The sequence below is a fragment of the Carcharhinus amblyrhynchos genome, chromosome 8 (genome assembly GCF_965287045.1).
Source record: "Carcharhinus amblyrhynchos chromosome 8, sCarAmb.v2.hapA, whole genome shotgun sequence".
NCBI classification, from domain to species: domain Eukaryota; kingdom Metazoa; phylum Chordata; class Chondrichthyes; order Carcharhiniformes; family Carcharhinidae; genus Carcharhinus; species Carcharhinus amblyrhynchos.
In genome coordinates this window covers 98,739,653-98,766,342 of record NC_137331.1, presented here as the reverse complement: position 1 = coordinate 98,766,342, position 26,690 = coordinate 98,739,653, and the positions used below count along the sequence as shown (strand labels likewise).

Genomic DNA, 26,690 nt, shown 5'->3' with positions numbered 1-26,690 from the left:
TTACCAGGCTGGGACAATTTTAACAAGGAGAGAAAAAGAGTTCTTTTAATTGTAGGAAACCAGTTGGTTGATTGTTCTATTAATGGCTCTTTGTTACAGCAATCCAGAAATAATCCCAGTGTACCATGGTCTCCACCGATGAATGGAACTGCATTCCTGTGGCCCCAGTTATTGTAAGAAAGTATCCCAGCCAGAACATTATCAAACTGTGTCTGAACATTCATGTATACAATTTTCTTAATGTTCCAATTTCCCATTTACCGTTTGTTTCGAGCTTCTGTTAGTTCCATCAGCTGATCCTGCGCAACCCTTAGCTCATCCAGTTGTTGCTGGTATCGGGAGTCACAGCCGTTGTTCCGCTCAAAACTTGACACCTGGTTGGAAAGCTCATTTGTCCGATCGCGTAGCTGCTGGATGGACGAGTAGAGGTTCTCATCGTCTTCCTCCTGTTTGAAAATAGTGTAATGACTGATTGTCATTTCTAATGCAAGTCACATTCAGACGGAGGTCTTTCGTCATACGTAGGCAATAGCAATTACTGCATTCTGCTTCACCCAGCATGTCAAGGCCACATATACATGGGATCAAATAAAGCCCGCCCAAGGGAATTCTAGTACATTAAGATAAAAGTCCTGCATTATCTTAATTTTTGTTTTTAGGCTGCAGTGACCAATTTTGCTGAGCAAGCCAAAGGAAACTCCAGAAATCTCATCAAAGATTGGTCCAAATTAATGGTCAATTGTAAATGCCCATAACTGGATGAGAGCAGACTATCTGATATAGATAGTGTCGGACATATGTTTAATAATAATAAAGTGGGAGATTGCTAGAAAGTTTCAAGTGATGATTGGGTACAAACTTGACAAGGAAAATATTGCAGAACTATGAGGAAAGAGTGAGGAAATAGGACTCGATCAAGGAACAGCTAGACGCTTGATGCTTGATGGGCAGCATGGTGACACAGTGGTTAGTGCTGCTGCCTCACAGCGCCAGGGACCCGGGTTTGATTCCGGACTCGGGTCACTGTCTGTGCACAATCTGCATGTTCTCCCCGCGTCCGCGTGGGTTTCCTCTGGGTGCTCCAGTTTGCTCTCACAGTCCGCAAGACGTGCTGGTAGGTGCATTGGCCACGCTAAATTCTCCCTCAGTGTACCCAAACAGGTGCCAGAGCGTGGCAACTAGGGGATTTTCACAGTAACTTTATTGCAGTGTTAACGTAAGCCTACTTGTGAAATTAATGGATTAATAAATAATGAATGCATGGCTTTCATCTTTGTTGCAAGATTCTATGAATATATCAAATTCATTTCCTCCACACAGGAAAAACAGGCAAGCAAGAGAAAACCAACTGTTTCAGATGGAGCGAGATTGATTGTTATAGAGAGGACAGATTCAAATAATCAAATGCGTGGACCATAATAAGAAAGATTTACTGCTTCATTGCTGAGGACATAAAGATCACATCGCTGACCCACACACAGAAATGTTGGTCAGCAAGAACTATACAAAATAATGTAATTCATCAATTTAAACTAGAACAAAAATCCCAGACCTTTACTGTATTGTTGAGGTTGGGGGAAAATGTTTTTATATAAAAGACTGAAAGCACTGAATGGTTCAACACTAAAAAATGGCTATCCAGGCATTAAATTTATTCTAATCGTTTCCTGAGGTGTTGAGGACTTGAGATGTATGAAAATGAGAACTTTGATGACCTTTATCATGCTACACAGTCTTTTATGTTATATTTTCATGGGCTGTGGCATCAACAGGCAAGACAAGTATTTCCTACTCAGTGTTAATTGCTCTTGAGATGGTGGTGGTGTTCTTGAACCACTGCATTCCATGTGGTAAAAGCAAAATACTGCGGATGCTGGCATCTAATTCATCACATCACCCACATGTGACACCACTGCTTGTGTGTGTCACTCTGTCTACCTGAAAGTGGTGGTTTCTGTATGCTCTGATGAAGGGCCATCTAGACTCGAAATATTGGCTCAATTCTCTCCCCCCAGATGCTTTCAGACCTGCTGAGATTTTCCAGCATTTTCTGCTTTTTTTTGTTGCAGTTCTTGTGCTCTAGGTACACCCATAATTAAGAAAGGGGTTCCAGGATTTTTGGCCCAGAAAAGGAATGGCGATGTAGTTCCAAGTCAGGATGGTGAGTAATTTGGAGGCGAACTGTCGGAGGTAGTGCTGTTCCCATTCATCTCCTGCCCATGTCCTTCCAGGTGCTGGAGTGTTGTGGATTGGGAAGGTGCTGTCAAAGGGCCTTGGCAAGTTGTTGCAGTGCATCTTGTAGACGGTACACACTACTGCCACTGTGTATCAGTGGAGGATGGAGTGGATGTTAAAGATGGTGTATGGCATACTGATCAAGCAGACTGCTTTATCATGGACAGTGTCAAGGTTCTTGGGTGTTGTTTGAGCGGAACTCAATCAGGCAAGTGGACAGTATTCTATCACAATCCTGACTTGTCGATGGTGGAGAGGCTTTGGGGAGTCAGGAGGTGAGTTACTCACCACAGAATTCATAGCCTCTGACCTGCTCTTGTAGCTACATATTTAAGAAGGTTATCTAGGATTGCAACAGGATCTTGATCAATTGGACTAGTGGGCTGATGAATGGCAGATGGAGTTTAATTTAGATAAATACTCGCATTTATTGCGTTGATGGAACTAGGGTAGGTCTTACTCAGTTAATGGTAGGGCGTTGGGGAGGGTTATAGAACAAAGAGACCTAGGGGTGCAGGTTCCATGAAAGTAGATTCATAGGTGGACAGAGTGGTGAAGAATGCATTCGGCATGCTTGGTTTCATTGGCAGAACATTAAATCCGAGAAGTTGGGACGTCTGTTGAAGTTGTACAAGACATTGGTAAGGCGACACTTGGAATACTCAAGTGCACAGGTCACTGTATTATAGAAAGGATATTATTATAGTGGTTAGCACTGCTGCTTCACAGCGCCAGGACATGGGTTCAATTCCTGGCTTGGGTCACTGTCTGTGTGGAGTTTGCACATTCTCCCCATGTCTGCTTGGGTTTCCTCCGGGTGCTCCGGTTTCCTCCCATATTCTGGAAGATGTGCTACTTAGGTGCATTGACCCGAACAGTAACTTCATTGCAGTGTTAATGTAAACCTTACTTGTGACTAATAAATAAACTTTACTTTAACTTATTAAATTAGAAAGAGTGCAGAAAAGATTTACTGGGATGTCACCAGGACTTGATGGTTTGAGTTATAAGGAGAGGCTAGATAGACTGGGACTTTTTTCCATGGAGTGTAGGGGTGATCTTACAGAGATCCATAAAATAATGAAGGACATAGAAAAGGTAGATAGTCAACATCTTTTTCCCAAAGGTAGGGAGTCTAAAACTAAAGGGCATAGGATTAAAGTGAGAGGGGAGAGATACAAAAGTGGCAATTTTTTTAGAGAGGGTGGTGAGTGTTTGGAACAAGATAGTAGTAGAGGTAAGTACAATTTTGTCTTTTAAAAAGCATTTGGACATGGATAAGATTGGTATAGAGGGATATGAGCCAAAAGAGGGCAATTGGGACTAGCTTAATGGTAAAAATTGGGCAGCATGGACAAGTTGGGCCAAAGGGCCTGTTTCCATGCTGAAAATGTCGATGACTCTATATGGCTAGTCCAGTTGTGATAACCCCTGAGAACGTTGATTGTGGGGCTTCAGCAATGGCAATGCCATTGAACGTCAATTACTTAAATCAAGAGACACCCAGAGCAAGTTTGCTGACAATACAAAGCCAACTGGGAACACAAGCTGTGAGGCCTAACTCTTCTGGTCATGTGTGCTATGGGAACCATTGTGGGTGTAACAGAAAATTTGACAGATCAGCCAAAGATCCATTAATCTTGGATGGGAATTGGCGGACGGGACTGGAGAATCTTGTCTAAAGAGGCTGCAATTTAAGTGAGTGGGTAACACAATGACATACAGGTACGATGTGGGGAAGTGTGAGGTTATTCACTTTGGACATTCTAATAGAAAAGCAGAATATTTTTTCGAAAACATGAATTGAATAGGTTGCCTCAGCAGATCAATGTAAATTTACACCCTGTATGGCTAAAAGCATTTGGCAAATCATTAGTCATACAATTACAAAGGTATAAATTGTGAAGTGATTCATCACATCATCCACATGTGACACCATTGCTTGTGTGTGTCACTCTCTCTACCTAAAAGTGGTGGTTTCTGTGCATACGTAAGTGTGTGTGAGCGTGTGTGTGTGTGTGTGTGTGTGTGTGTGTGTGGTTTCCGGTTCTGTGAGCTGCTGCCCTCTCTCACTATATGCAGGCTAATTAAACATTTTATCGATGAAAATAGCAAAATCTTCCTCTAATTACTCAAGACATTGTTATTCACTTCTACTGACTGCATCAAAGCTTCCAATGCTTCCATCCCTGCCCTACTGAGAGGGTGCCACTCAGTTCTCCACCATTCCTTGGCACGAGGGCTGAGCGTAAGAGTTTTTTGCGCAGTCAGTTGTAGTCACATAACAATCCTTTCCCACAGCATCTAATTGCCACGTTTTCTGTGTGGGAAGTTAAATAGGTCAACTATCTGCTTTCAAATTTTCCGCTTTCTCCACACAGTTACAGCAAAGCTCTTGCAAAGCTTTCTTGGAGTTTCCTTTTAACTGCTTCCTCTGTGTGCACAGGAGCTGATGAAGGCATTCGATGTGGAGGGTGCTATGCCTCATGGCATCTATTTTAGAAAGGGTAAGACTAGTATCTGGATATAACACCTCGTTCATTTCTGCCCTCTTTCTAATCACATAGCTGAAGGTGGGCAAGAAAATAGTGGTGTAAGGAATGAAAAGACTCTTTGGTCGGGTTGTGGAATTGGTTTGGGTGGAGATGAGGAATAGTAGGGGAAAAGAGTCACGAGTAGGAGTGGTCTACAGGCCCACTAACGCTAACCACAATATAGGCGTTTGCAATAAACAGGCAGCAATAATCAGATGATTTTAATCTCTAAACTGGAAAAATCAGATTGGTGGGAGAAGCCTGGATGAGGAATTTATAGAATATTTTTGAGATAATTTCTTACAGCAGCATGTTCTGGAATCAACCAGAAAGTACAGAATCATAGAATTCTTTCAGTGCAGAAGGAGGCCATTTGGCCCATTGAGCCTGCACCAACAATAATCCCACCCAGGCCCTATTCCCGTAACCCCATGTATTCAGCCTGCTAGTCCCCCTGACATTAAAATTTAGCATGGCCAATCAACCTAATGCACAAATCTTTGGAGTGTGGGAAGAAACCAGAGCACCCGAAGGAAACCCACACAGACACAGGGAGAATGTGCCAACTCCATGTAGACAGTGATATAGCAGGTCATATTAGATTCGGTATCATGTAATATAACATGATTAATTAATGACTTCAGAGCGAATGCACCCTGGGTAGCAGTGACCACAATATAATTACATTTTACATTCAGCTGAAAGGGGAGAAGAGTGGGTCTAAGACTAGTATTTTAAACTTAAATAAAACAAAGTTATCAAGAAAGCTGAGCTAGCTGAAGTGAACTGGGATACTAAGCTAGTGGTTGGATCAACAGAGAAGCAGTGGCAGACATTGAAGGAAATACTTCAGATTACTCAGAATAAGTATATTCATACTATGAAGAAAATTTCGAAGGGGAGGACCCATCATCTGTGGTTAATTAAAGAAGTTAAAGAAAAAGCATATAACCTGCAAGAAGTGAGTGGAGGATCTAACGATTGGTCAGAACATAAAGTGGAGAATGACTAAAAGGTTAATCAGGAGAAATAAATTAGAGTATGAGAGAAAGAAAACTACAAATGTAAAAAAAGATATAGTAGGAGTTTTTACAGGAAAAGGAAAATAATCAAGTGACGTGAGTTTTGGTCCTCTGGAGAGTGAGAATGGGTAGTTAGTGGTGGATAGTAATGAAATGGTGACTGGAATGAACAAATATTTGCTTTTGATGTCACAATAGAGGATACAAAAACATTCCAGTAATGACTATGTATCAGGAGATGGAAGAAGAGAGGAGCTTGGTGAAATTGCAATCACAAGGGAAGGGTACTGAGCAAACTGATGGAGCTGTGGGCTGACAGATCTCGGAGCCCTGATGCACTTCATCCTAAGGTCATAATAAAGGAGGCTAATGATGTAGTAGATGCATTGGTATCAATTTTCCAAAATTCGCTAGATTCAGGACAGGTTCCATCAGCCTGGAAAATAGAAAATACAACTCCTCTATTCAAGAAAAGAAGGCAAAAAATAAGAAATTATAGGCCAGTTAGCTTGATGGTAGTCATGGGCAAGGTGTTAGAATTGATTATTAAGGAGGTTAAAGCTGGGCACTTACTAAGTCTCAAGGCAAATGGGAAAAGTCAGCATGGTTTCATGAAAGGAAAATTACATTTGACTCATTTATTGGAGTTCTTTGAAGGATTAACACACGCTGTGGATTTGGATTTCCAGAAGGCATTTGATAAGGTTATTGTGAAAAACAAAAGCTCATGGTGTGTGGGGTAACGGATTAGCATGGATAAAAGATTGGTTGGCTGGCAGAAAACAAAGAGTATGCATAAATGGGTCTTTTTCTGATTGGCAGGATGTGATAAGTGGAGTTCCCCAGAGGTCTATGCTGGGGTCTCAACTTATTACAATTCATACAAATGACTAAAATGAAGGGAGTGAAATCATGGTAGCTGAATCTGCACACAAAACAAAGATGGGTAGGAAAGTAAGTTGTGAAGAAGACATAAGGAGGTTGCAGACAAATATAGATAGGTTAACTGAATGGGTAAAAATCCAACGGATGGAGCATGATGTAGGAAAATGTGAAGTTGTTCACTTTGACAGGAAGAATGATAAAAAATTGAATTATTAAAATGGAAAATGACTGCAGAGTTTCAAGGTGTAAAGGATCTGGGTGTTGTAATGCATAAGTCAAAAAAATTAAGAAGGCTAATGGAATGGTATCAATTATTACTAGAGGAATCAAACATAAAAAGAAGGCCGTCACGCTTCAGTTAGAAAGGGCATTGGAGAGACCATTGCTGGAATTTTACCAGCACACCCAGCCCAGAATTGGGGAGGGCAAGACTCCCAGAATGGAATTCTCTGTTGGCCTCGGGCGGGATTTTACAAGCCTCGCCCAAGTGAGGTTGTAAAATCCCGGCCCGTATCTCGAATACTGAGTGCAGCTTTGGTCCCCTTATTTAAGGAAGAATATAAACGTGTTAGAGATAGTTCAGAAGAGATTTACTAGCTTGATACCTGGAATGAGCGGCCTGTCTTATGAGGCAAGGTTGGACAGGTTGGGCTTACTTCCACTGGAGATTAGGAGAGTGAAGGTGACTTGATTGAAATATATAAGATCTTGAACAGTCTTGACAAGGTAGATTTGTAAAGGATGTCTCGTCTTGTGCATAAATCCAGAACACGGGAGCACTGTTTTGAAATTAGAGGTGGCCCTTTTAGGCAGAAGTGAGACATTTTGTTTTCTCTCAGAGTGTGTGGGACTTTGGAACTCCCTGCCTCACAAGATGGTAGAGGCAAGGCCGTTGAATATTTTAAAGGTGGAAGTACATAGAATTTTCTTAGGCAAGGGAATCAAAGGTTATCGACAGGTAGATGGGAATGTTGAATTTGAAACACAAACAGATCAACCATGAACTCATTGAATGGCAGGAGCAGGATCGAGGGGCTGGAAGGCCTACATCTGCTCCTAATTTGTATGTATATAGGAAAAATAGAAGATAATATAGCTCAAAATATTTGGAGCACAGTTACATCCTATTTCATCCTCATATCAAAAGAATGGGGAAATGGAATGCATGGCAGTTTTGAAATAATGAGCATTTAAGTAACCATATATTATAGTAATAAATTTGAAGATTACAAGATGTATCCAATTTAAAAGATTTCTATAGAATTTGGACTCCGATATAGTTGCTGGTCAAGATTTCCATAAAAGGTTGTGTGTGGAACACATGTCAAGTACAATGATGTCATCCTACCCAGAATGCACAGCAAAGGAGAGGAAGGAGTCCCCCTGGTGGTGAAAAGATGAATTATTATCTCCGTGCTATGTGGTCGGAAATAACTCTTGATATTTGACTCAGTAAAGAGAACCATTGCTTCTTTAAAAATGAACCATACTTTTCACATATTTTAAGGAAACTCTTTTCTTCACTAGTGAATTAACTAAAAATGCTGAGGTGCTATCTGTGGATAGGATTGAGAGATGGTGAGCGCTATGCATAACGTAAGACCATATGACAGTAAGATGAAGGAGCAGAAGTAGGCTATTCAGCCCATTGAGACTGCTATGCATCCCAAAGAGATCAGGATTGATCAGATATTGTCCACAACTCCAATTTCCTGCATTATCTCCATAACTCTTACTGATTAAAAACCTGTCCTTCTCAGCCTTAACACCCCAGTCTCCATAGATTAACTACCCTCTGAGAGAAGAAGATCCTTGACATCTCTGTCTTAAATGAGCAACCACTTATTCTGCGATTGTGCCCTCTGATCTCCCACAAGCTGAAACAACCTCTCAGCATCCACCCTGCCAAGCCCCCTGTAAAAGCCATTGGGTAGAATTCTCCCAAAAAAAATTCTAAGTGTTGTGAAAAAATTGGAGTAAACCCCACTGGTTTTTTCAGCAGGATTTTCAGAATGAATCTCCCACACACTGCCCCGCAGAGTGCACTGGTGAGAATATCATTACAAGTCTGGGGGTGGGGCCTGTTCCCGTTGGAGAGGACGGCAGCATAGCGCTGAGCGGATCATGGTCACGGTAGAGATCGGCACATCTGCAGCAGCTCCGCACTGTTGGCCTCCCGATCACTGGCTGTGTGACCACCCCATGTCCCGATCGCTGGCCACTTTGATCTCCCCCCACTCCCTCCGCATCCCTGGCAGACCCAACCTCTGATTTACCACCCCCCCGCCGCCATGCCCACAACCTGCAGCCCCAACCATCCCGGCAGGCCAAACCCCCAACCCTAATGGCCAGCCCCGATTGCTGACCTCCTTCCCTCTGTCACTGCTGACTGCAGAGTGACAGTGGGACCACCAACTCCCCACCAATCTCCCCCATCTGAGGCCCTGGACCCTACAGACACTGCCCCTGCTTTGGCCCCACCCCCTTTGCACTGCCCAATGCCTGATGGACAATGCCAAGGTGCCATCGAAGCATTGTCATTTTGCCCCTTGGGCAGTGCTGTGGGAGACAGTCCGGCACTGCCAAACTGGTTATGCCCAAAGGGCATCCCTTACCCCAATCTCCTGGGAGACTTCAGTCCTGGGCCCACTAATTATATTTAGATGAACATTTAAATAATTTATGTGGCCACATGCCAATTTCCAACGTGGAACTAACGATGCCAGAAGTCTGGCTATTTAAAAGCTTTGACTTTTCAGCATTCACTTTGTCTTTATTTTGCTCTTCTAAAAATGATTAAAAAGTGAAGAATAATTTACTTCCCATGTCGCTGTCTATGCAAATTCTCCAATGTGCTTTGGTAGCTTAGCCTACTTGGTGGTGTCATTGCTGCTTGACACTGAAATCTCCTTGAGCTGGAATCAAATTAACGTGGGCTAAGTTAAGATTCACAATTGAGATTTAGTGAGCTGGATTTTAGTGAGCTGAGTTTCTTTGAGGTCAGCAGTGAGTGCCATTACCTCATTGCTGACCACAAAATCTGTGCTCTTGATGAACCTTATTGGTAATTACTTATGGTTATTAGTAATAAACCCTTCGGGTAAATTCGTGATGGGTAAGGATCCATTTGGAATGACTCTTTAATGCTGTCATAATTCTATGTGATTTCGTGGAAATAATTTCTGAATCACTTAGAGTATAATAGCACTTAATGCACTGAGGGCAACACATGTAAAGTTAAAGTTAAAGTTTATTTATTAGTCACAAGTAAGGCTTACATTAACACTGCAATGAAGTTATTTTGGAATTCCCCTAGTCGCCACATTCCAGTGCCCGTTTGGGTCAATGCACTGGGTCAATGCACTAACCAATACTGGGTGAGGGTCTATTTTGATAGGCTGTATGGACACACATATCCATGAATGATTCTCTGCATAAATACTAATGTTTGAATGACTCAATGAAATGTGCAATTCTGTGAATGATTATGACTAGATGTTCTTTGCAAAGAATTTTTGTTTTAACAAGACAGTACAGTCATGACGCCTTTGATATGAAGGGGTAGATCCACTGTAGATCAAAAAACAAAGGTTTACCTTGGCATTGACTATCTCAATGTGAACAAGTAGAGAGGCCAGCTCTAGCTCCTCACTGTAACTGTTTTTCAAAGGCACGGATCTGTAACCTGTAAATAGAACAGGAGCTTGATATCCATCAGGGCATCACTGACAGTCAGAGGCATCAGCAAATAAAGACCATTCCAACCAGCTCAGTAACGTACAACGCAAACTCAGTGAGCACACCCAATATCAACACACCCACACAGACGTGCAGTCATATACACATGCAGTCAGTTACAGTTTGTGAACGGGCATTTACCCAAGAATGTTGGGATATCGAGCCATAAAATTGTAAATCGTAAAGGTCAAGCTTCAGTTCAAATGATAATATCCAGCAAGGCAATTTCTTCTACGTTTAAAGGGTGAGATAACAGCACTCCATAGCTTAGAGTCTCATAGTTATGAGCAATGTCTGTGAAAGTCTCAACTTATATGGGGAAATTATAGAATTCCTACGGTACAGAAGGAGGCCATTTGGCCTATCGAGCCTGTACCAACAACAATTCCAGCCAGGCCCTATTCCAATACCACTGACACTAGGGTCAATTTAGCATGGCCAACCAACCTAACCTACACATCTTCAGACTGTGGGAGGAAACTGAAGCACCCGAAGGAAACCCACGCAGACACGGGGAGAACATGCAAACTCCACACAGTGTGGACAAATGTTAATGATAACATAGGAATATGTGTATGTGTATGTGTGAATATCATCAGATCACTGATATAACTGTCTGTCTTGAAAGCCAAGCCTTATCTTGACAGTATCCAGCAATGATAATGGGAAATAATGTGCAGACATGATTAAATAAGATCAGAATGTAGGGATTGCACTTGCCTATGGTCATCACTTGCCTATGGTCATTTGTCCTTGCCAAATCTTGCAAAATAAGCCTTCTAAGAGAAAAAAAACCCATCATCGATGGATTCTACTGGTATGTATCAGAGGTGATATTGGGATTGAATAGAAAAACTGCTATCTATGATGGTATCAAAGAAATTTTATGAAATAAATTTTAATTGTATTTCAGGCAGGTGATCTGTGCGAGATGTCCTTTCAATAAAGTGGTCCATCCACTGGCACAGTTTGTTGAGTCCTGATGTATATAATTTGATAAAGAGTACATAGATGTTGAGAATCTAGGAATCATAGAGGTGCAAAGAAAATCTGAAGTCAAAGTTCATAAATAATTTAAAGCTACTGCACAAGTACAATGGGGAATCAAAAAGACTAATTTTGATTTTTATCTCAAAGGGGAGGAAGTTATGTTTCAATAACATCAACTTGCATTTATATAGCACCTGACATGTTTCAATTCTCTTCCCATGAGGTTGTAGTGATATTGTCACTGGAATAGTAGTCCAGAGACCCAGAGTAATACTCTGGGGACCGGGGTTTGAATCCCACTATGGCAAATGAGAAAATTTTAATCCAATAAAAGCTGGAATTAAAAGTCTAATGATGACCACCCATCTTGTTCACTAATGTCTGGCCTACATGTGACTGCAGATCCACAGCAACGTGGTTGACTCTTAGATGCCTTTTGCCCATGAACGAATAAAAAAACAAAATTAGACATCTAACCAGGTAACGGCACAGCAGAACAGGTGACCAAAGTCTTGATAAAATGTAGTTTAAAGGAATGTCTTCAGAGAAAAAAGAGGCAGAGAAATTTAACCAGGGGATTTCAGTCAATTTCAACAGATATGTTGGCTTTGAGTGTATAAGGGGACATGGAGAGTTACTGGGGACATAAGTTGACATTGAGTTGGCATGGGAAGTATGAAGGGCATAAGGAGTACTGGAGGGCGTACGTTGATATGAGGGACATGAGTACGGTCTTTTCAAAGGGTTCCTGAATCCAGATTTTGGTTCACAATTCCTCTGAAATACCAGGGAACAGGAAAGCTGGTCTGACTCCATGAAAACTGCCAGGGGTGGGGTGGGGTGGGGTGGTGGGTGGTTGGGGGGAGAGGTGGTGGTGGGTTTACCTTTCATGGAACCGACCAGGTTGGGGGTGTAGAGTGTGGGCTCGTTACCAACCATTATCCAGCCACAGAAGAAAACTGCCAGCAGACTTGGACTAATGGACTAATTCTCTTATGGTCCTTATGGAATTTTCAATGGCTCCAGATCATCCAAACTCCATGCAAATCGAGGCCAAAATATTAAAGCTAGAGTCAGGTCATTCAGGAGCAAAAGCAGAAAGCATTTTCATACAGGGTTGTAGAAATCTGGAACTTTCTCTGCTGTGGGTGAATGATCTAACCACTCCTGTTCCTAATCTTCCTAACAGTCCCATCTGGTAATGGCTTTGAAATTAAATGGCATCTCCAAATCTGTGTGTGGAAACAGAAAAGATGTTGATCTGATCTTCATGAGGATTGGCTGCCAGGCCTGTATCTCTACCACCATTCTCTGTGTCCATAGGTGGGCATCCCACTGGCTCCTCAACTGATGCCCTTTTCCATTGGAGGGGCTAGTATGGCTATGGTACAAACCCCCTTTCTTATCAAGAAAGAGTCATTTTTAAAAAATCGCACTTGTATAAGCTAAATCATATTATGTGTACATTGTTTATTTCAAAATGGCATGCAAGATAACATCCAACATGTCCAACACTTAACTGGGCAGTGGCCGGACTTCCCTAGGATCAAGGACTCCAGGGGAAGAAGCCTCACCCACTGAGAGCTACTGGCCAATCAAAGGCATACAGCTCTATTGAATGGTCATGTCACTGGGGAGGTGATGGCCACTGCTGATACGACACCCACTCAAGGCCTCGTATCATTACTGGACCCCAGACCATAGATGTGTGTTTTAGTGAGGTGGGGGGGGTGCGGTTGGTAGCAATGGCAAGGGATAAAGTTCTCAGCAGGACCCCCCCTTTTCTGAGACTGGGTCACTCAATCAAAGCTGTGATGTTACCATACCTCCCCCTTCAAGAAGCCCGCAAGGAAATATGAAAGGATTTGCTTGTTGTGTTCTCCGCATGGTGAGTTCCCTGCCCACTCGCTGTTGGGTACCATTGGCATTGGGATGAGACCCTTGAGTGGGCATTAATTCATTCACAGACTTATTTGACATAAAACGTGCCAGGGTAAGAGGACATTAAATTCTGCCTGGTCCCTCATCCTCCCCGATGTGGAGCAGAAGAGGACAAATTCGGAGTTGAATCCATGTTACACTGGATGTGGGTGTGCCCGGTGCTGTCAGCCTGTGCATCCCCAGCACTGACATCCCTCACACTTTCACTTTATTAAGACACAATGAAATAATGGGGGCGATTCTTCCACCCAATATTCTTCATACTAGGCTGCTAGTTACCTGTTTTAAGTCCTTTTACTGGATAGGTTGCCTGGGCTAGGAAGTTGGGGTCACTGAACATGTCCTCATCATACACAATGAACTTCAAGAAGGCAAACTCGGGATTGTTGATGTCAAAGACAAATTGCTTGAAGAGCCAGACAGGATTTAACCCATTATCCGCTAGAAGAAAAATAAAACATAAGGAAATGCAATTGAATAATGTTTCATTTAACATTTCTTTTGTCTGTGTTTCTTCACTTTTATTCCCACCTGTGTGGAGGTCCCTGTATAATTTCTGCAAGTAGCCATACCTTACCTGCCAAAACTCATTTCCAACATGGATAATGATCAGGAACTGGAACCTTGGCTGATTTTCTATCCATTTTGACGACAGTCATAACACCTCGGCTGAGACCATAGAATCATAGAATCTCTACAGTGCAGAAGGAGGCCATTTGGCCCATCGAGTCTGCACTGACCACAATCCCACCCAGGCCCTGTCCCCGTAACTCCATACATTTATCCTAGCTAATAACACAGGCCAGGGACTGAACCTGCAACCATTCTGGTCTATGTCACTGAGTCCATACTGGATACAGGACTTAACAACTGAGTAAATGTGTCAATGAGTAAATAGCTTAATATAAAAGTGACAGGACTCTTCAAAACATTATCTGGAGGAGTCTTACAATATGTGTTACAGAGCAAGACAAGTTACATGAGAAGGTTTATTTAATGGTTGCTCTTACTCTACCAACAATACCCTCCGCCCCCAACACATGGACACATCACATATACCATATAGCAGGCAACACTACACAATACAAAACGGAATATCCCATATTTGATTGCTCAGTTAGCTAGGGCAGCATAAAGAGACAATTGTGCCTTCCTCCCGGACTAGAAACAGGAAGAGTCAGATTTCCTCAGCTCAGCATTATAACTCAACAACCCATCTTGGACTCCTGAAGAATGGATCAGGTCTAGGCATACCAGAGAGTTGTCAATGAATGTGGATCTGTGTACTGGATAACAGACAAAGCCCTCCTGGGGAAGGGACAAGAAGTATTATAGGCCCTCCCTTATTATAAAAGAATATTTAGAATGGTTCATTTATTAATGAGGGAGACATGTACAATGAGTGTTCGAAGATTACATACTTCCTATTATTAAGAGAGATTAATGCAGTCGGCGTCAGTTTTATATATCAGTTTCGTGGTGGCTTAGGGTGACATTAATGGGAAATCCCATTAACAGCAGTAGGACCATTGAATCCTACTTTAGCGAACAGTGTGTCACCTCCCACCACCGAGAAACATGCGGCTGGGAGTTTGGAGAACCTTGCTCTGTATATTCACAGAGTGGTGTGTGTGAAAAAATGAACATTACACTGCAGGAGAGTCCCTTCTGATTTTGGGATATATTCAAAGGCATATTAAACAGTATTTTCTTTCTGAAGAGGATATTTTAGGGTACAGTATATGAATCGTTTAAGACATGATGGGCAGAGTTTTACTGGTTCGCGCTACCCATTGATGGAGGAAACCGGTAAAACTGCAGGAGAGCGGGAAATCAGGGTCACACCTGATTTCTCAGCTCTTGCAATTCTGTGAGAGCCAGGTTTCTGGCGATGTCAGCCCCTTGCCAGAAATGGGCAAAAGACTGAATAATTTATTCACGTTTATTTAAATGGAATTAGCCAGCCCGGTGCTGAGTTGTCCAGGCTCACTTGCCTTTATCGCCTTGCCAGGAGAGGTTCTCTCCAGCGATGAAACTAATTGCTTCCCATGAATGGGGAACAGTTGTGTTGGTCTTGCCATTGGATCGAGAGGCCATTGAGGCCCCCCTGGAAGGCTGAGGGCAGGGGGTTCTGCCTCTTGGGCATGCCAGCCTGGCAATGCCATCTGGCTTGGCACTGCCAGTCTGGCATCTGGACAATGTTCACTGGTCATCTTGGCATTGCTTGGTGGGCATGCCAGGGGCTGGGGCATAACAAAGAGGGCCTGAATGACGGTGGGGCCTGAAGGGGCAGCCTAATGGGGATGGCCCCTCAGATGCAACTGGATCATGGGAGGGAGGGGGCTGGCTGCTGCTCTTCAATCTGATTGGATTGGTGGTGGGGGCAGGGCGGCACGATTGGTTTGGTGGTGGTGGAGCAGCGTGGATAGCCTCTTGGGCGGTGTGCTCCTCACAATCGGCAACAGGTTCCACGATTGCTGTGGTTCTATTGAGGCTGCCTGCAGCAGCAGGGGCCTGACTGCTCTCCCTGTCTGTCAGGCCCCTGCTGTTGGAATTGCACATGTGCATCATCAGAGGTCTGCATATGCGCAATAACTCCCACTACAGTTGCTATTGCACACATGCAGACACAGAGGTCTACATATGTGCTATGGCACCCTCTGCAGGCTGGCAGGCAAATTAAGCCCAGTGCACTGCTTGCAGCAGCTAGAAACAGTCTAGGCCATATTTTCAATGACTAAGTGCATCAGGTTGGGCATGGAAACTCACGCAAAAAAACAGATCAGGAACTCTTCCATTTTCACACTAACTGGACACTGAGAATCAATCTCGTAAAATTCCACCTCATGTGTGAGTAAACGGCACATATTTGTACGGAACTTGAATCATTGGTTCCTAAAGTTCCTCATGTCACGTCAGGATCTGTTGCAGACTAACTAAAAGGGACTGATTGCTATGATTAGCCCAAAATGTCATGCTTGTCTTATCATGTGACTGCCAGGTGGTAGAAGATCTTTCTTCACCTCGCAATTCCTGATGTACACCATTGGGAGCAGAATAGAAACAGCTTCACTCTGTATACACTCCTGTTACACCCGAGTGTTCATTAGAGTAGTGTGGAGTGGACTTTGCTCTGTGTCCAGCCTGCTGGTACTTTGTGTACTTGCGCTGGAAGTACTTGACCTAGTCCCGTGAACTTTGTATCTGTTCCGTGCTGCACCTAATTTTGCATCCAAGACGGATCAATAGGGAGGGAATGATATATTGATTCTTGGCAAAAGGCCAACTGTTCTAATGGAAGGTCAGTGCATTGTAATGTTAACCCTGCACTCCCCACAGATGTCACCTGGTCTATTGGGTGCAAATCTCCAGCATTTTCCATTTTTACTTCAGATTTGCAGCAAGTGCAGTATTTAACCTGTTGTGTAGATTACTAATGACTCTAAATGTTGTGACTGACTGGGACAGTGCATGGGGTGCTGAGAATATCATCAGCTGATCTTCAATGTCAAAGCTCATGTGAAGGACTTCCCTTCTGTCTCCCCCACCCCCCCACCACAAAATATTTGCTGTTTTCAGGAAGTAAGAGAGAAAGTAAAAGGGAGGGAAGGAAAAAAGTGAGACTGTACATTCAGATCACCAGATAACAAGGGGAGAAGTTTCACTTACCCACCACCTCTGTCTTGTACTTGCTGGTATCATACTCTGCCCCACACACCTCAACCTCAACAAATGGACAAACAATACTCCTCCCGTTCTTGGGCAAGTGTCGCGCTCCCAAAATCTGTCAGTTTAAGAGAATGGAGTCAATAAGGACACACTCCCACAATTTCTCCTCCTATATTTTGTTTTAAAGGAGTGAGAACGTTGAATTTATCTTTCTTGCTCTCTGTTCCCGAAGAAATGAGGACATTTGCCATGGAGCTCATGGCAAAAGCTGAAGTCCTTTAATGGGGGGGATGTTGTTGCGTTGCTGCGGTTCAGGCTGACCATGAAACTCTACCACTCTTGCCACTGTCCATTAGTCCATCAGCAGAATTTGCAGGTTGGCAATTTACCACACCACATACAACGCCTTCTGGGGTGGGACTCGAACCTGGAGCTTCTGGACTCAGTAATAGGGCTGCTCCCCACTTTGCCCCAGGACCCCCTAAGCTAAAATTACATATCACCCTGTAAAATATCCATTTGCAATACCTGGCAGTACCATAGTCCAGTCGGGAGCTAAGCCATCCCAGTCTATGTTGATAGAGCATTCGTGTTGCCACAACCTACTGCGTGTCAGAGCTGAAGAGAGGCGCAAAAGCACACAGAATTCCTACAGGACAGAAGGAGGCCTACTGAGTCTGCACCAACTCTCGGACTGAGTATCTAACCCTGGCCTTCTATCCCGTCCTATCCCCGTATCCACAAACAGTTACCATGGCTAATCCATCTAACCGACACATCTTGGGACACTAAGGGGAAATTTAGCATGGTCAATCCACCTAACATACATATCTTTGGACTGTGGGAGAAAATCAAAGCATCCGGACAAAACCCATGCAGAAATAGGGAGAACATGCAAATTTCACATAGACTATCACCCAAGACTGAAATCGAACCTACATCCCTGGGGCTATGAAGCAGCAGTGCTAACCACTGTGCCATCGCGTCACCCAAAATCAGAACTGCACTATTCCATGATTTCTGCTGGCACAGATCATGGCTGAATAACCCAGCCACAGGAATTACCTGGATCTAATGAATAACCAAAGTACCAAAGCAGAGCAGGAAAGAATTTGCTTCTGCAAATGATCTGATCTGGAATGTAATGCCTGAAAGGGTGGTGGAAGCAGATTCAATAATAACATTCAAAAAGTGTATAACAGAAAAAAGGACAAAAATCGCAGCACTATGGGGAATGAGCAGACCTGTAGGATTAATTGGATGAGTCTTTCAAAGAGACAGCATAGGCAAAATGATCTCCTGCTGCATTTGTTCTATGAATGTGGAGGTAGATGGCGGACAACTAAAGTCTTGGGAGCTAAACTATAAAATCTGCATCGTAAAATGAGACATAAAGAACAAGAATCCACCTTGCTGCTTCAGTGATTATATTTGTTGGACTGAAAGACTGTATTGAGTGGGGTCCCACGTAGATCAGTGTTGGGACCCTTGTTGTTTGTGATTTATGTAAATGATTTAGACTTGAAAGTAGGAGGGTTGATCAGTAAGTTTGCAGATGATACGAAAATTGGTAGGGTGGTAAATAGTAAGGAGGATAGCCTTTAATTACAGGAAGATATAGACAGGCTGATCAGATAGGCTGATCAGTGGCAAAAAGAATTCAATCTGGACAATGGGGGAGGTGATGCACTTGGGCATGACAAACAAGGCAAGGGAAACAAGGACCCTGGGAAGTACCAAGGATCAGAGGGATCTTGACGTGCATGTACATGAGCCACTTAAGGTAGCAAGACAGGTGGATAAAGTAGTCAAAAGGCATATGGTATACTTATCTTTATGAGCCAAGGCATAAAGTTTAAGAGTAAGGTTATGTTGGAACTATCTAAAATGTTGCTTAGACCACAGCTAGAGTATAGTGGTGCAGTTCTGGAACCCACATGATAAATGGGATGTGACAGCACTGGAAACGGTGCAGAGAATATTTACTAGGATATTGCCTGGACTGGAAAGTTTTAGTTATGAAGAGAGATTGGATAGACTGGGGTTGTTTTCCTTGGAGCAGAGGAGACTCACAGGGGACATTCTTGAGATGTATAAAAATTATGAAGGGCGTAGATGGGGTGGACAGAGAGAAACTTTTCCCCTGAGTGGAATAACTAAGGGGCATAGGTTTAAGGAAGGTCAGGAAGTTTAGAGGGTGGTGGGAATTTGGAATTCACTGCCTGAAAGGGTGGTGGAGGCAGAGAGCCTCATAACATTTAAGAAATATTTAGATGAGTATTTGCATCTGCCAACCAGCTGCAAACCTGTTTCGAGTTAATGGGGTAGGTGTGGGGACTCCATACACAATGCCCAGCCAAATTAACGTCATCTAGGGACATATTGACATCGTAATAAAACATGAGGCTCCAACTCGATTCTGGCAAAAAAACAAAACCAGTGCCATTAAAATCAGTGGGAATAGAGCTAAAAATTAAGCTTTCCATCTTCACTGTTCCCACTCAGAGTGAAGGGGTATAATTCAACATTTGGTAGTTTCAACATTTGTCAGGTTCCTCAGATCTCTTGTGTTGAAACAAAATGGCGGCCACTTGCCTGAAGCTGCACAGTGATTGGCTCCACACCCTTGAGCGTGTTCTTGTCAAAAGGGTCAAAGCTTTCGTCTCTCATGATGTCGGGGTGTAAAACATACCCACATTTTCCATTCATGGCGAAGATTGCCTGGTTCAGCTGCATGGGTTTATCTGCAGAGAGAAAAAAAAGTCCCAAAGCCCTTTCAGATTCAAAGTTCATTTCCATGTTTTACCGTGTCAGTGATTAGGGTGGCACAGTGGTTACCACTATTGCCTCACAGCGCCAGGGACCCAGGTTCAATTCCTGCCTCTGGTGACTGACTGTGCGGAGTTTGCACGTTCTCCCTGTATCTGTGTAGCTTTGCTCCAGGTGCTCCAGTTTCCTCCCGCACTCCAGAAATGGCCAGGTTGGGTAGATTGGCCACACTAAATTGTGCCCCTTAGGCCAGAATCTTAGCACTGTTCATACCGGTGGAATTTTCCTATCCCGTTGCAGTGAGTGGAGATTTGGTTGAACACCAAATTCTCTGACTTTGCCGCAGCAGGAGCATGGCGTGAACGCCCAGTAAGATCGCGCCTGCAGTGTCCAAAGGTATGTAGGTTAGCTGGATTGGCCATGGTAAATGTGCAGGTGTGGGGGTGGGCCTAGATAAGATGCTCTTTTGGAAAGTCGGTGCAGATTCGATGGGCCAAAAGGCCTCCTTCCGCACTGTAAGGTTTCTGTGATTCTCCTACAACGCTCCCAATATTTACAGTACCTTCTCTGTTTAATACTGGAGTCTCACAGGGCTCTGATTTTCATGAATAATTCTGGAAGAGAGCAAGAGGGTAAATCCCCATTTTCCCGCTCATCCTCAGCCTTGGAAACCCTAAGTGAGTGACGTAAAAGTTACTCCTTAACTGGCAGTGCTTAGCAATTGGGAGCTTCACAGCCCAATTCTCATCGACAATGAAGACAGTCTCACAAAGGGTCACCAAATAGCAAACGGGAAACTGATCTCTAATCGGTTTAATCAGCTCTCTAGCTGAGGGATGCTAAATCCAAGTTTAATACCCTTAATACCCAATCCATCTGAGATCAGCTCGTTCAGCAGACCAGATTCGTCCGACTTTAGTTAATCATTAGCTCAATTCACTGAGCTTCTCTAACCCGTATGGCTCTGCTCTACATTTAGTAAAGGAGCCACCAGAGGGCATTTTCACATACTGGATATATATTGTATATACGAAATATTAAGGACTGGTGTAAATGTATTTTGTGTTGCTGGAGGAGGCCATTTGAAGCCGTTTGGGCTAGGGTCGAGTAGATTATAGTTGATGCCAATGCTATTGTTATAGTTATTGCTCCTGTAATTGTTCTTCAATCCAGCAGATGGGGCTGCAGTCCAATTATTTAACTCAAAGATGCCTTTACCACAACAACATAGAAAATCATTGCAGGACATTTCACACGTAGGATTGCCAAAGGTAGGACAGTGACTTCTGACTGCTCCCACACAGCTGCTATTGGGATGGCCCGGCCAGCACATGATGTAGCACCTCACCGTGGCAGTCATAAAGGTAACACGTGGCACATTGGTTGCCTCACAGCAAGACATCTCACAACACCAAGTTAAAGTCCAACGGGTTTATTTGGTAGCACAATTTTGGTAGCACAAATTTGGTAGCATCATGGTCTCACAGCGCCAGAGACCCAGGTTCAATTCCGGCCTTGGGTGACCGTCTGCTTGGAGCCTGCATGTTCTCCCTGTGTCTGCATGGGTTTCCTCCGGGTGCACCGGTTTCCTCCCACAGTCCAAAGATGTCCAGGTTAGGTGGATTGGCCATGCTAAATTGTCCCTTAGTGAATAAATTAGGGGCATTAAAGGGGCAGTTGTGTGGGGTTTCAGAGTAGGGTGCTGGTTATGGAGTCAGTACAGACTTGATGGGCCGATTGGCCTCCTCCTGCACTCAAAAGGATTCTATGCACTTTTCATTTTCTGATTGGATAATGCTTGGCTGTCAAACAGCCTTTAATTCCACATCCCTATTTTTATAAATAATAATAACAGAAATTTTCAAAGAAATTTTATTAAAAAGGTTTATGTCCTTCTAATTTCTCTCTGGTGTTGGCTGCAGGCCGATGTACAGACGGTTACTGTCTGTGTGGAGTCTGTACGTTCTCCCCATGTCTGCATGGGTTTCCTCCTACAGTCTGAAAGATGTTATGACCTGAACAGGCTCCAGAGTGTGGCGACTAGGGGAATTTCACAGTAACTGCATTGCAGTGACGAATAAATAAACTTTAATTTAAGTACAAGGCAAAGATTCCCTGATTGGCCCATCAACAGGATTCTTAATCAGGGAGTTCATACTCCAAAGGCCAACCTCAATGGTCCGAATGAAGTCATTACAGCAGAACTACAGATCTTTGATTGGATCTGTTGGTTATCTCTATTGTATGGCCTTTCCACTCTTTACTATTCATGTAGTGCTAGGCCTTAGCTTCAGCAGGTAGACATCTCTTTTTTGACATTATGCCCAGTGCTGCTCCTGGCATGCTCTCCCACACCTCACATTGAACCAAGGTCGGATCCGTAGATTGATGGTGAATGTTGAGCCAGGTTATGAGTTCACAGATTGAAGTAATTACAGGAAAATTAGGGCTGACCAAACTCTCGATTAAAGAGTTGTATCTTGGAGAGTGCCTTAGAGGAGATGGAGAGCGATTTAAGGAACAAATTGCAGAACATGGGTTCCCAACGGACTGGAGACCGACTGACAGTCAGAAAAGTTGGATTGATAGGATAGTGGCAGCGGAATTTTGGATGAGCAGATTTATGGATCATCAAGGTAACATATCTGGATGAAAGCTTAAGTGGGTGAAGGGCTGAGGTACAGGTGGGAGGTGGACAATGTTATGGAATCGTGGTCACTGTGATAGAGTGACAGTGGGTTTGGAAACTTAATCCAGATTGCTGAGGCTGTGAACGCTGGGACAGGTTAGAATCAGTGGCAGGGTTAAGAAGAATATGGTGGAAACTGAAGATGGTTGCTTTGATTTTCTCAGTTTTTGTCTCGAGGGAATCACAGTTTATCCAGTACTTGGTGCCAGACAGCACGAGGTAGGGAGAAGTCAAGAGAGATAGTGACAAAGTAAAGCTGGGTGTCATCAGCCCAGTTCACCAAGGGAAAACGTCTCAGGACTCTGGGTCTGTACTTGATGGAGTTTAGAAGGATGAGGGGGATCTGACTGGAACTTACAGAATACTAAAAGGCCTGGATAGAGTGGATGTCGGGAAAATGTTTTCATTAGTAGGAGAGACTAGCACCCGAGGGCAGAGCCTCAGAGTAAGAGGGGGTGAGGAGGAATTTCTTCAGCCAGAGGGTGGTGAATCTATAGAATTCATTTCCACAGAAGCTGTGGAGGCCAGGTTATTGCATATACTTAAGACAGAGATAGATAGGTTCTTGATTGGTAAGGGGATCAAAGGTTACAGGGAAAAGGCAGGAGAATGGGGTTAAGAAACATCTCAGCCATGATTGAATGGTGGAGCAGACTCAATGGGCTGAATGGCCTCATTCTGCTCCTATATCTTATGATATAGATAAGGAAGAGATGATGGACCACAGTGTGGATCCTTGGAGGGATCCTGAAATTATGGTACTGGGATGGGAAGGGAAGTCATTACTAGAGCTTTTCTGGATATGATCGAATAAAGTGAGAATGGAACCAAGTGTTGGAAATCCCACTGAGCTGGGCATCAGATGGAAGGGACTGGAGGAAGATAGTGTCAATGAGAACAATGCTTTTGAGGTGAAGAGAAAGAATTTGGGAAAGGTAGTTTGTTAGGGAAAAGAGAAAAAAGGCTGGGAATACTGCTTTGGGAGTTGAAAGGAAGAAAGCTGGAAAGTATATCCAGAGGATGAGGGAAAAGAAGCTGAGATCCTAAGCCAAGAATATTTAGATTTATGGCACTTTGGCCTGGCTTCCAGAGAATGCTGTAGCTGCCAGTCTCTCTGTGTGATTTCTATCAGGAGCAGTGCTGAGTGGGAGGTGCAAAAAGAAAGATTTATATAGCACTAGTCACACCACAGGATGTCCTACCTCTGAGAAAGCTACATCTCTTCACAGCTTTGGATACAGAGATCTAAATGTGCCTCTGTCCTGTTTCTGATATTGATTGAACAAGACTGAACTATAACCATCAAAAACCCACTGAAAATATAACATAGTAAATATCTTGTTTTAAAAAAGATTCTAGCAAAGAACCAGCACAAGCACGTAGGACTCAGTTGGAGATTTCTTTGGCTCTACAAGAGGGACTTAACATCCTTGTTTACTTTGCCAGTTCTCAGGTTGTTTTTGAACTTTCTGAAGCCCCCTCCCGTATCATTTTATTTATTTCAAGGCCAGACTTTTGAGGTTGAGAAATATGGACTGTGGATCTTTCTGAATCAAATAGCTGAATTTATATTTCAGAAAATACCCTGATTGCTCCCGGTGCATGGGTATGGGGTGGTTGTGAGGGAATGGGGGGAGGGGGTGGTAGTGGGCCCTTGCCTTCCTTTGGTTTGGAGCCAGTTTAACCCAGTCCCTGGCGTAGCGTAGCTCGTTGTCATGGATTTACCTGGCGTCTGGAAGTTGAGTGCAACCAGTTGGCTACCGCAGATCCACATGGGCAGGGGGTCGTAGTTGGAGGAGTCCAGGCGTTGCCCCTTGGGGTAGACACGACTCAGCTGCCGGTGGTTGTACTGAAGAAACTTTTTGCCCTTACTTTTGTTGGCGTATTTTTCCGCCTTCGTTTCGGGGAAGGACGACATGTCCCTGTAACAGGCCTTGTCTGTTCCGATCTCTGCCAGCGTGACAAAGCAAGGTTAGCAAAGAAACATCAATACAGAGTGGGCTAACCAGGTACATCAATTCACAAGAATCATTGTTCATCAATGATATACTAACCTTCCTGACACTTAGTGACTCCTTCTCAGGGTTGTGCAGCACAGAGAATATTTTATTTGCTGATCAGGAATTTCCTCGGAGCTCCCTGGCATTCCACACCTGTTGCTTTGGCAGAGGTGGGCGGGATTCTCCGGCCACGCTGGTTTTAATGCCAGAAATTCCCACCCGATTGTCAATGGCGTTTCACATTCTCCGCAACCTGCCCACTAAAATTCCGCTGGCGGACGGGATGGGAGAATTCCGGCCACTGTTTCCCACGATGTTACATCAGCAGGATTTGTGGAAATTCTGCATTCGCCAGATCAGAGAATTTTGCATTCCTCAAGAGCTCTGAGGGAGATAGGGACTTCCATTTCAGGTACTCAATGTCAGCACCGAATGCTCCCAGGTCAGAGTAGCAGAGGTACGAGCAAAATAAGGCTTGTTCTGGACTACACCAGCGATGGGCCTCAGTTCCAAAGAGAGACCCTACTCCACCAGCTAATCTGTGGGGCATTCTGTCCAAAGATGTGCGGGTCAGGTGGATTGGCCATGCTAAATTGCCCCTTAGCGTCCCAAGATGAGTAGGTTAGACTGATTAGCAATGGCAAATGTGTGGGGTTATGGGGATAGGACGGGGAGAGCGGGCTTGGGTACAATACCCTGCAGAGAGATGTCCCAGACTCGATGGGCCAAATGGCCTCCTTCTGCACTGTAGGGATTCCATAATTCTATGAGGCTGAAAATCAAACCCAGCTGCATCAATCTACAGATGCAAATTTTGCCTAAGTGGTGACAGATTGATTACCTCAGGTTAGTGAATGTCTTTCAAATGGCCTCACAGGATCTCTTGTCTGCACTCAGCTGATGTGAGTTACATTAAAGCCTTTTTAAGGGTGCAAAGGGCTGAATTCTCAGGGCAGCTTGGAGAGTCAGTCCTCATCAACTCCTTGATGTAAAGGGTTTGTGTGGAAAATCAGCTCGCTACTGCTGTACTGGGGAAAAAGTGAAGTCTTATTTTCCATGCCCTGATCCAGGGCCTGGGTTTATTCCCACACTGGCAGAGAGGAGAGGTTGTTAAAATGATGAAGAGTTTTGACCATGTGAATAGGGAAAGATCATTTCCACCAAGTAGGAACATCAGTGCTGTGGGGTTGTCGATTTAAAACTATCATTCGGAATGAGAAGGGAGGTTAGGAGAAATTTCCACAGACAATGGGTTTATTTGGGAGCAAATGCCACTAGCTTTTGGGGCTTTGCCCCTTCGTCAATTGAGTGGGGAGTTCTGATCACAAACAGAGCATATAAAGGCACGTGCTCTGTTTACAGAATACTGATTAGCATGTGAGTCTTTACAGCTAATCAACTCTTAAAGATTAAAGATTAAGACTTGATTAGCTGTAAACACTCACATTCTAATCAGTATTCTGTAAACTGAGTGTGTGCCTTTATATTCTCTGTTTGTGATCAGAACTCCCCACTCACCTGACGAAGGGGCAAAGCCCCGGAAGCTGGTGGCTTTTGCTACCAAATAAACCTGTTGGACTTTAACCTGGTGTTGTGCGACTTCTTACTGTGTTTACCCAATCCAATGCCGGCATCTCCACATCATGATTTCCATCAGAAAGGCAGATCAGATTGGGAGAAAGTGTCAGCAAATTCAGGACTTTCATTCTGCAGGGCTTCTGACAGGAGACAGGAGTCGGGCACACTCTCCACCCCACCCCCACCCCCCCACTCTCCCCCCATACCCCACCACCACCGGAGACAGTGTGGAGGCAGCCACAGGGGCTGCTGGGTGCTGAACTGGCTGTTTCAGAGGCATTTTGGAAACAAGAAGTTCCATTAGCCCTCACACCCCCTTACCCCATCCTCCCCCCACACTCCTCATGCCTCCATTCATGCCACCTCACAGTGTTTTGAGGGTGAATGGGCATAAAAGTCCCATAACTTGACATGGAGGTTATGTGGGGTTTTGGGGTACAAATGGAGGGGCACAGCTTGACATGAAGGATATCAGCGGCTATGGAGGGACACAAGTTGGGATGAAGGATACAAAGGGCCCTGAGGTGGATATGGAGAGACACAGCTAGTTTGGAGTGTATGAGAGGCCATGGAGTTAGATGGACGTCATAGATTGGCTTGCTGGGGTAGGTCCTGCTGGGAATCAAGGTAACTTGAACTA

The 26,690-nt window shown here is 43.9% G+C and overlaps 1 protein-coding gene across 2 annotated transcripts in view; it reads right to left on the bottom strand.

Moving 5' to 3' along the window:
• LOC145346807 (1-phosphatidylinositol 4,5-bisphosphate phosphodiesterase gamma-1-like) overlaps nt 1–26,690 on the bottom strand; it is a 209,437-nt gene that overhangs the window by 5,555 nt on the left and 177,192 nt on the right. For both annotated transcript variants that reach the window (XM_080194556.1, XM_080194557.1), the window contains exons 26-31: nt 24,198–24,422; nt 19,610–19,758; nt 17,015–17,129; nt 13,625–13,786; nt 10,273–10,361; nt 262–446 (exon numbers count right to left, since the gene is read on the bottom strand). In XM_080194556.1, coding sequence (XP_080050682.1) covers nt 262–446; nt 10,273–10,361; nt 13,625–13,786; nt 17,015–17,129; nt 19,610–19,758; nt 24,198–24,422 — 925 coding nt within the window. The remainder of the gene's footprint in view (nt 1–261; nt 447–10,272; nt 10,362–13,624; nt 13,787–17,014; nt 17,130–19,609; nt 19,759–24,197; nt 24,423–26,690) is intronic.